General features: G+C 32.9%; 2 protein-coding genes across 2 annotated transcripts; both read left to right on the top strand.

Moving 5' to 3' along the window:
• Positions 1-966: 966 nt before the first annotated feature.
• Positions 967-2111, top strand: LOC106326180 (probable pectinesterase 29). The gene is made up of 2 exons (XM_013764199.1): positions 967-1165; positions 1262-2111. Exons 1-2 carry the CDS (start codon positions 969-971, stop codon positions 2052-2054), a joined length of 990 nt encoding a protein of 329 aa, XP_013619653.1. The 5' UTR covers positions 967-968; the 3' UTR covers positions 2055-2111.
• A 1224-nt stretch (positions 2112-3335) lies between these two features.
• On the top strand, positions 3336-4883 carry LOC106324744 (40S ribosomal protein S8-1-like). The gene is made up of 5 exons (XM_013762718.1): positions 3336-3412; positions 3501-3573; positions 3943-4279; positions 4375-4562; positions 4653-4883. The coding sequence occupies exons 1-5, from the start codon at positions 3409-3411 to the stop codon at positions 4726-4728; spliced, it is 678 nt and encodes a 225-aa protein (XP_013618172.1). The 5' UTR covers positions 3336-3408; the 3' UTR covers positions 4729-4883.
• The last annotated feature ends 4037 nt before the right edge of the window (positions 4884-8920 follow it).

The raw sequence follows: 8920 nt of genomic DNA, 5'->3' as shown, positions 1-8920 counted from the left end.
TCGATTCATTTACAAAGTTGGTGCTTCACTTATGAACTAGTTATGTGTTTTGTTATTGTTTGATTAACTGAATCTTATACTACTTTTAATGAAACTGAATTCATACTCTATTTCTTTTATTTCTAATTCCATTGTGATCTTAGTCGTTGATTCATTTACAAATTTGGTGCTTCATTATTAACAGTCATGTGTTTTGTTTTCTTTGTTTGATTAGCTGAATCTTATACTAGTTTTAATGAATCTGGATTCATACTCAGTTTCTTTTATTTATGTTTCCATTGTGATCTTAGGCGTTGAATAATTTACAAATTTGGTGTTAACTAACTAGTCATGTGTTTTGTTTTCTTTGTTTGATTAACTGAATCTTACTTTTTTTTATGTAACTGAAATAAATGTAGTTGAACTTATGTTAATATAAGGAAAATAGCTAAAAATACATGAATTTGAATACATAATTAATTGATACACTCATTTAGAAATTCAGTACGTACATGTATAATATCAAAAATTAATACATTCATGAATAAGTTCGATATTTATAAAATATTTAATAAACCAAACATAAAATACATGAATTTGATTACCAATATATCAGTGTGAATAAAAGACAAATTTCCATATCATATGAAGACAATTAGTTAGTATTCCAACTAAGAACAATACTTCCATGTATGTAATAAACTGCTCCGGTTGGTGTGGTTCTTTGTTCAACAACAAAGTGTGCTTCGTACCGGCCATGGGAACTGCATGGATGGCTTAAAAAGTAGTTGAGAAGAGTAGATCGTTATGATTTGTTAAACAATAGTTGCCAAGTCACTATCAAACGAGTCATAGACGATCATTTTCTCCAATCGATCCAAGAAAAGTTACATAAGTAGCATATAACGCGTTGTCCAAAAAAACGCATAAGCTAGCTATATAATGAATACATGTGCCACTTAATCTCTTACGTTCTGATATATCCTCTAATGGCAACTCATCGAATTTTCATCGCTTTTGTCATTCTTTTTTGTTGTTTCTGTCTACCTCATCTAATAGAAGCTGAACAAGTGTTCGTGGATCAATCCGGCAATGGCAATTTCACGACAATACAAAAAGCTATCGATTCGGTTCCAGCCAACAATCGTAATTGGTTCTTCATCAACGTTGCAGCCGGCCTTTACAAGTCAGTATAGTTACATTTAGTTGATTTGAAATGAAGTTTCATATATGCAAAAATGCTTTGTACGTAACGTTTTTTTCTTTCTCTTATATGCCTTAGGGAGAAAATAAAGATACCACGTGATAAACCCTTCATTGTACTAGTGGGAGCTGGAACGAGGAAAACTAGGGTTGAATGGGACGACCATGCCACGACTGAGCAAAGTCCTACTTTTGCTACTTCCGCAAATAACACCGTCGTTAAGAGCCTCACCTTCGTGAATACGTATAATTTACCGAATAACGGGAAAGTGAACAAAAATATCACTCAAGCGGCGGCGGCGATGATCGAAGGTGATAAGTGTGCTTTTTACTCGGTAGGGTTTGCTGGAATTCAAGATACCTTGTGGGATAAGAATGGTCGACACTTCTTTCACCGTTGCACTATCCAAGGCGCCGTTGATTTCATCTTCGGGAGCGGCCAATCTATTTACAAGAATTGTGATATTCAAATGCTAGGAGAGACCCTAGAACCCGGGGCTGGATACATAACGGCTCAATCACGGGCACTTCCGGAGGATGCGGATGGATTCGTGTTCATAGATAGCCTTGTTCACGGAAACGGAACGGGGAAGGCTTACTTGGGCAGACCGTGGGGGAATTACTCTCGAGTGATCTTTTGCAACACTGAGTTGACCAACGTGGTTGTTCCCGAAGGTTGGGTCGCATGGAACTTAGTGGGCCGCGAATCACAGACGACGTATGCAGAAGTTCGATGCTTTGGAAGTGGATCTAGCACGAGGAAACGTGTGAGATGGGTTAAGAAGCCGAGTGATCCCATCGTTCAAAGTTTGTGTAGTCTCGACTTTATTAATAATGGTGGGTGGGTTCAAAATTTGCCCATTCGTGGTTGATTGATCTCATTGCTTCTGTTTATCTTGTTTTTTTTTTTAGTTTCATATTTTATCATTCCCAAGTTTAAGTTTGACTAATAAAAAATATAATGAATAACTTTGTCCTCGATCTTACATAATGTGGTATACAATCAAACAACGAATTCACAAAACAGGTTATAGTTTTCAGGATTTAAACTTATAACACACTAATTTCAGATCAGTTGCCCTGGATATCGGATCATTTATGGATATGAACCTCCTATATAGAATTCGATATTGGGGTTTGAAAGACTATATATCATATTCATGCCCTATATCTTCTTTTATCCATCGTTGGTGCATTTGACAAAAAAAATCAATGGTGTTTTTTCCTTAAAAGCTTTTCGAATAACATATAATAGGGACATATATAAAATAATCTAACCAAAGTTCCATGATATATCCGAGTACAAATACAGAGAAATCTCATATGTCAATACAATATAAATTATTGAAGAATTTTACTTAAAGGTTTCGATGATATGTGTTATATTTTTTAATTTATGATAAAAAAAAAGTTTAATAAATTTTTTTTTTCACATTAAGAGATAAATATTTTTTTCTAAAATTAAGAGCAACTCCACCAGTGATATTTGATAAAATAGGAAATAGAGCTAGAACTGGCTCTTTGCAGAAATATCTTCTCTGACTTTTTAGGAACTATTTCTCCATCTAGCATCTTGTTAGTGGCCAACTGAATTTGTTAAATAAAATTATTTCTTTTAAAAGTTTTAAGAACTTTTAAGTGAGTTTTCAACTTCTCATCATTAAAGGTGCTTTAAGAGCATCATAAATTTTTGTCTAATAGTCAGTTATGTTTTCTTGTAGTTGTGCAATCACATTTGTGCATGCAGAATGAAAAGCTTTCATAGACTAAATTTTCCGTTTACCTACAACTCCATGGCATCATCTAGACCACTTTTGGGGAGTGGCAGCATGAAGAACTTGATAACCACTATATGATATCCCTCTATTTCTCCCTCTATGTTTTCTCATATATCCTTTGTAAGTCTCCTGAACAATAAGTGATGATTTTTGGCTTTATAATTTACAATATTAATAACATTAATCTCGTATGGCCGTTGACTTATTACCTTTTCAACTCATCTACTCAAACATATCCTCTTTATGGGCCAGATTGTGATCGATATATAGAGTTTTATTTTCTTCATTGTAACGGGCCCGAATTAATTAGATGGACCGGAAGAGAGAGGCCTTTTAAAAAAGAGAAATCGACTACTAGGGTTTTTTCAGACATCCCACTTTATATAAAGCTTACTTGTGTCCAAAAATCTCACATCTCCGGCGCAATTTTTAACAGAGAAAGGCAACCATGGGTACGAACATTCACTTCTCTCTCTCTTCCCTTTGTGTGTTTGGTCTCTTAGTGCTAGAATCTGATATATGGAACATGGTTTTTGATAGGTATATCTCGTGACTCAATCCACAAGAGGCGTGCCACTGGAGGCAAGCAGAAGGGATGGAGGAAGAAGCGAAAGTAAGTTTCTCTTTTAAATCATATTCAGATCGAAATGTTTCTGCTCTGTTTACAAACCGTTTTGAGACACTGTTGAACGTGGGAGTAGCTAGCTGGAACATTTTGAACTTAGATGATGCTGTTATCTGTTAATCTGAATGTTGTGCCTTGATAGATTATTATTCTCATGTCAAGTTTTTGTCTTTAGCAAAATATTAGTGGAAAGCATTAATCTTTTAGAATTTTGAGTACTTATCTTTAGTTGAAATGTTTATTGAGATCATATTATGAAATGTAATCGTAATCTATCCCTCTGATAGTGTCTGGTTTGTTTAATTTATTCATTTCTGTTTTTTTTTTTAATATATTTGATTGTTTGTGATTATTAAGGTACGAGATGGGAAGGCAGCCAGCAAACACCAAGTTGTCCAGCAACAAGACGGTCAGAAGAATCCGTGTTCGTGGAGGTAACGTCAAGTGGCGTGCGTTGAGGCTTGATACTGGTAACTACTCCTGGGGAAGTGAAGCTGTTACTCGCAAGACCAGAGTCCTTGATGTGGTCTACAATGCTTCCAACAACGAGTTGGTTCGTACCAAGACTCTTGTGAAGAGTGCCATTGTTCAGGTTGATGCCGCTCCTTTCAAGCAGTGGTATCTCCAGCACTATGGTGTTGAGGTTGGTCGCAAGAAGAAGACTGTTCCTTCCGCTGCCAAGAAAGAAGGAGAGGTGAGAACATTCTCTTCCTTTATATGTTTTATGATTTGAGCCTTGTTACGTTGTAGCAGTTCGAATGAAGCTGATGAGACTTTTAAATATTGTAGGATGGTGAGGATGCTGCTCCAGCTGCCGCTGCACCTGAGGAGGTGAAGAAGAGCAACCACGTCCAGAGAAAGATTGAGAGCCGTCAAGAAGGTCGTAGCCTTGATTCCCACATTGAGGACCAGTTTGCAAGTGGGCGTCTGTTGGCTTGCATCTCATCAAGGCCTGGCCAGTGTGGAAGAGCTGATGGGTATTTCATCTATCCATTTTGTCTTTGTTTAATATCTCTTTTAATTCAAATTTGTTTAAGGTCTCCTATCTTGTAAATGTTGTTGTGCAGATACATTCTTGAGGGTAAAGAATTAGAATTCTACCAGAAGAAGATCCAGAAGAAGAAGGGAAAGGGTGCTGCTTAAAAGCTTGTTCCTTGCCTGAAACCTTTTGTTTTCTTCAAACATGTTTTGAGTTTTCATTTTGTAATACTGTCCGAGAACTTATGTTTTTGGATTAGCTTGACATCATTTATCGTAATACTCCCATCCTTTATTGTGGTGCAATATTTTGTGATTTATTTCTCTTGATATTTAGGTTTAGAAAAGTTAATTCTGGACACGGTTACATGTACAAGGCTACATAAATCACAGAGATCACTGGAGTAAAGCATAATCTTTGTAGCCAAAAGTTTGTTAAACCTCATGATGATTGAAACAAGTGATCATTGGACAAAGACCTAACCGTTTCAAATGTTGTTTAGAACTTTAGATGGTTGACGGATATGGTAATGCATGAATAGGATGGATGGATTCTATTCACTTTTGATTTGTAGACCAATAACAAAAGGTTTAGCGAGTATAGACCCCGTTTCTAGTTCCATTGAAACAGAGACGACTCAAAATCATTATACTTCCAATCTCTATGCTGCAAAATATATGCCATATGGTGAAATCAACTTCTTTAAGTTTCAAAATATCAGAAGAGGAGAACAATGAAGCATATTGCTTGGCAAAAGGAACAAGACTAAACCAAATGGCTTATGTAATAACTTGGTTATATCCACAACTGCTTTAATCTCCATATACGCGGTCGACGTATCCGTCGATGTGTTAAATCCCTACAATCATGGTTTAAAAAAAAAAAAATTGACCTCGCTCGTTAGGTACAACAAATCAATTCATGATTTCGTATCTCTACTAATCTATTTCAAAATGTTTAAGTGGGTTCATTATAGATGTGAGACGAAAAAGATAACTAGAGAATAGTGTTAGTTAGATATGTATTTTCTTTTGACGACAGTTAGATGCAAATTTGTAATGATTGTAAATACTTTTAAATTCTATTGTTGTTGGTTAATAGTTTCTAATATTTTTATTAAAGGGGGAAAATATTCAACTCAGAGTTTTAATTGATTTCAATTAAAATAATAAATCTATTGATATTCAAATATAAATTTTAAAATCTCATTTAAAATCTAATGTATTAAACTTGACATTTCACAAAATATTTTGAAATTCATTGTTATTGCAAATATTTTAAGTTGTGAGTTTTTAGAGTTTTAAAGTGATTTCTGAGTGTTTGAATGTAACTTTAGTTTTAAAAGATAAAAATCTAAATATCATAGTTTTAGGTGATATTCTAGAATAATTGAACAAAAATCATATTAAACTTTCTAAATCATATAAAGTCATCTAAAAGCTCAAAAAAATCAAATATCTTCGAATTCTATAGTGAATACACCTCTAGATGGTATTAGTTTGATGATTGCTAATTAACTTACAAAATCTCTTGTTATTAAAAAAATTTGTTTTAATGATTCTATGATTTTATCAAATCTAGTGTTCTTGGGACTCGAATTCTATAAAAATTTACCCATAAAACAAAGCTTTATAAATCTTGAATGCATCTCCTAGATTCTAAATCATTATACTGAAATATTTTCATACACTTTTTATTTATGAAAAATCTTTAGAACTTTATACAAATTTAACAAAAACAAACTTTGGTGATATAATTTTACTGCCACCAATACCCCTTTAAACTGTGGTGATTTGACAAAAACAAACTTTGGTGATATAATTAATTAATTAATGATGACAAAAAAATATTAATTAATTAATTTAATTAAACTGTTCAATATACACTACTACGATATATACATGTTATGCTAAAGTCCACAAACTAACAATAGTGGAAACCATAAATCTTGGGACAAAAAGTTTCAAATATTTTATAGACGGTTCATGAATATCAAAATATCATAAGACATACATATTATGAATTATATATATTTTTTGATGGAATACTAATAATAAAAAGGTTTGATGAGTACTGAGTTCATAGTACCATAAAAACCGAGACCATATCTTTCAGAGAGTGTCTATTGTAGATTGAACTCTTTGGTATCCATAATTCATCGTCTATATAAAAAATGATTGGATCGGAAAATTATAATTATGCTGCTAAATGTATGTCTTATGGTAAACTTAAATTTTGGGGTAAAATTAAATTTTACTTACAGCTTTAGAAGATTAGAAAAGGAGTAGACATTTAACCAAATATTCATAATCGTTTTAGTTGTATCAGAGGAAAACGATGGTTCTTGAAGTTATTGGAAAACTAGATGTATCAGAGGAAACCAAATTACTGAGCAAAGTAGAGGAAGACGATGGTGCGGAGGCTAGAGATTCTCTTGAGCTTTCAGTCAATGGCTTTCAAGTTCTTCCTTCACAGGTATAAAACAAATATTGGTGCCAACGTTTTGGTTGTTTCATGGAAATTCAAATCACAACACAAGAGACATTATCATTTGTTATAGATAATTCAGTTCCTTAACATGGGTTTAGAGTTTAATGATTATTTTTTAGGATTTAATATTTACGGGGTAGGGTTGATTTACAATTTACAATTCAAATTATGATTGATAAATAAGAATTTAAAATCACTCATTCCATTAATCGAGATAGGGGTTGAAGACACAAGCTTTTGGACTGCAAGCCTCAACCTTCTGAATTGTTCTCTCGTCAACGGTAGTCACAGCTAGCACATCAGCTGTATTTGATGTTGTTATGTTATCCATGATGAGGTAAAACTACAGAAAATAATATAGTTATTAGTAATTAAAAATGAAAAAATTATACAAATTTTAAAGAAACATATATGTGCAAATCACTGGTTTCCTGGTTCTTAGGTATAAAACCACCTTCTTCACAACTGCAACACCAGCTTTGTTGCTCCAAAAAGCTTTTCAACTTGCTGGATGATATTTTTTTTTCAGTGTGTGATCATAACCACTGATGTAGAATACTTGTAAGTTGCATCATTATAAGATTTAATTAATATTCATGGTTACAAACTCAACAAATGAAACACACATAAACAAAAAGTTACCGGGCTTTTGTTCTCTTAAAAAATACTTCATTGTGTTGTCTATTTGGACTTGAGAACATTCTTCAACGAGACAGCTTCATAGCTCTCTCCAAAGCTTCCCTAGAGTCCTTGTGTGTGACCAGATAGTCAACCAATCTCATTCTAACAACTCACAATTTATTATCTTTTAAAAAAGTTCACACTGCAGCAAACACCAAGCATTAAAAATTAAATTTTACTGACAACTTTAAAAGATTAGAAAAGGATTTAAACAGTTAACCAAATGGTTTATTAAAAGCAACAAGTCTAAACCAAATGCCTTATGTCATATCATGGTTATAGACTATACATAATTGCTTTAGTTTTCAAACTCGTTATTTAATGGTTTTTTAGAAATATTCTCAAATAGCAGTAAAACAAGTTCTTATAACAAAACTAGTACATTAAAATCCACAAAATAGCATTTCTAAAAGAGTTTAAAACAATAAATTATTAACTTACCTAAAATTTTATAGAGAAATTGTTTGAAATACCAAAAAATCGCTATCAATTTTAAAAAATACACTCAATCAAAAATACTTTAAGATTTAAGTTTAGAGTTTAGTGATTATTGTTTAAGATTTAGTATTTAGGAGGTATAGTCAGGGACGGACCTAGGTAAGCACTAGGTGGGGCAAGTGCCACATACAACCTTTTTACTTTTCCTTAGTTATACTGAAAAACAAGAACTCAAATGGCTTAATTGTTCAATGACCCATGCTCTTGGTTTCAAAATTTTGTTATTTATAATGGTGTGCCCCATATTGTAATGCTTGCTAGATCCGCCCCTGGGTATAGTTGCGTTTATAAACTTATATAAATGTTTTATAAATTATCTTAAACATTTATAAATGATTTGTGAGAGTTGTCTTATATTTAATATTTTTTTATCACAAATTTAAAGTATTTATGAAAATTGTTATCCTTTTAAAAATATATTTGAAAAGTAGTATCAACCTTGTAGTAAAATTGAAATTTCTCCAATTTTATAAATCTAAAATTTAATAGGGGTTTTTGCCAAAACTAACCCACAACTTGATTTTAATCCCAAACCTATACCCAAACTTGAATCAAATGCAAAACTAACCTAAAAGCCTAGTGAAATTACAGCTCAACTCCTTGTGACCAAACAAAAAAATAGAAGCTATTTTTACGAATATAGCCCCAGTAAATCGTCTGAGTCGTCTGAGATGTTGGAAGTCGTCT

The sequence above is a fragment of the Brassica oleracea genome, chromosome C2 (genome assembly GCF_000695525.1).
Source record: "Brassica oleracea var. oleracea cultivar TO1000 chromosome C2, BOL, whole genome shotgun sequence".
Taxonomy (NCBI): Eukaryota; Viridiplantae; Streptophyta; class Magnoliopsida; order Brassicales; family Brassicaceae; genus Brassica; species Brassica oleracea.
The sequence above is the reverse complement of the archived record's forward strand: the minus strand, read 5'-3'. Positions and strand labels throughout refer to the sequence as shown.

What these genes read in the sequence shown, in the direction of transcription:
- LOC106326180 (XM_013764199.1), top strand. Translation starts at nt 969, where the DNA reads ATGGCAACTCATCGAATTTTCATCGCTTTTGTCATTCTTTTTTGTTGT. An exon ending in GTTGCAGCCGGCCTTTACAA is followed by an intron (nt 1,166 to 1,261) that starts GTCAGTATAGTT and finishes TATATGCCTTAG; the next exon opens with GGAGAAAATAAAGATACCAC.
- LOC106324744 (XM_013762718.1), top strand. An exon ending in GGATGGAGGAAGAAGCGAAA is followed by an intron (nt 3,574 to 3,942) that starts GTAAGTTTCTCT and finishes GTGATTATTAAG; the next exon opens with GTACGAGATGGGAAGGCAGC. An exon ending in CAGTGTGGAAGAGCTGATGG is followed by an intron (nt 4,563 to 4,652) that starts GTATTTCATCTA and finishes GTTGTTGTGCAG; the next exon opens with ATACATTCTTGAGGGTAAAG.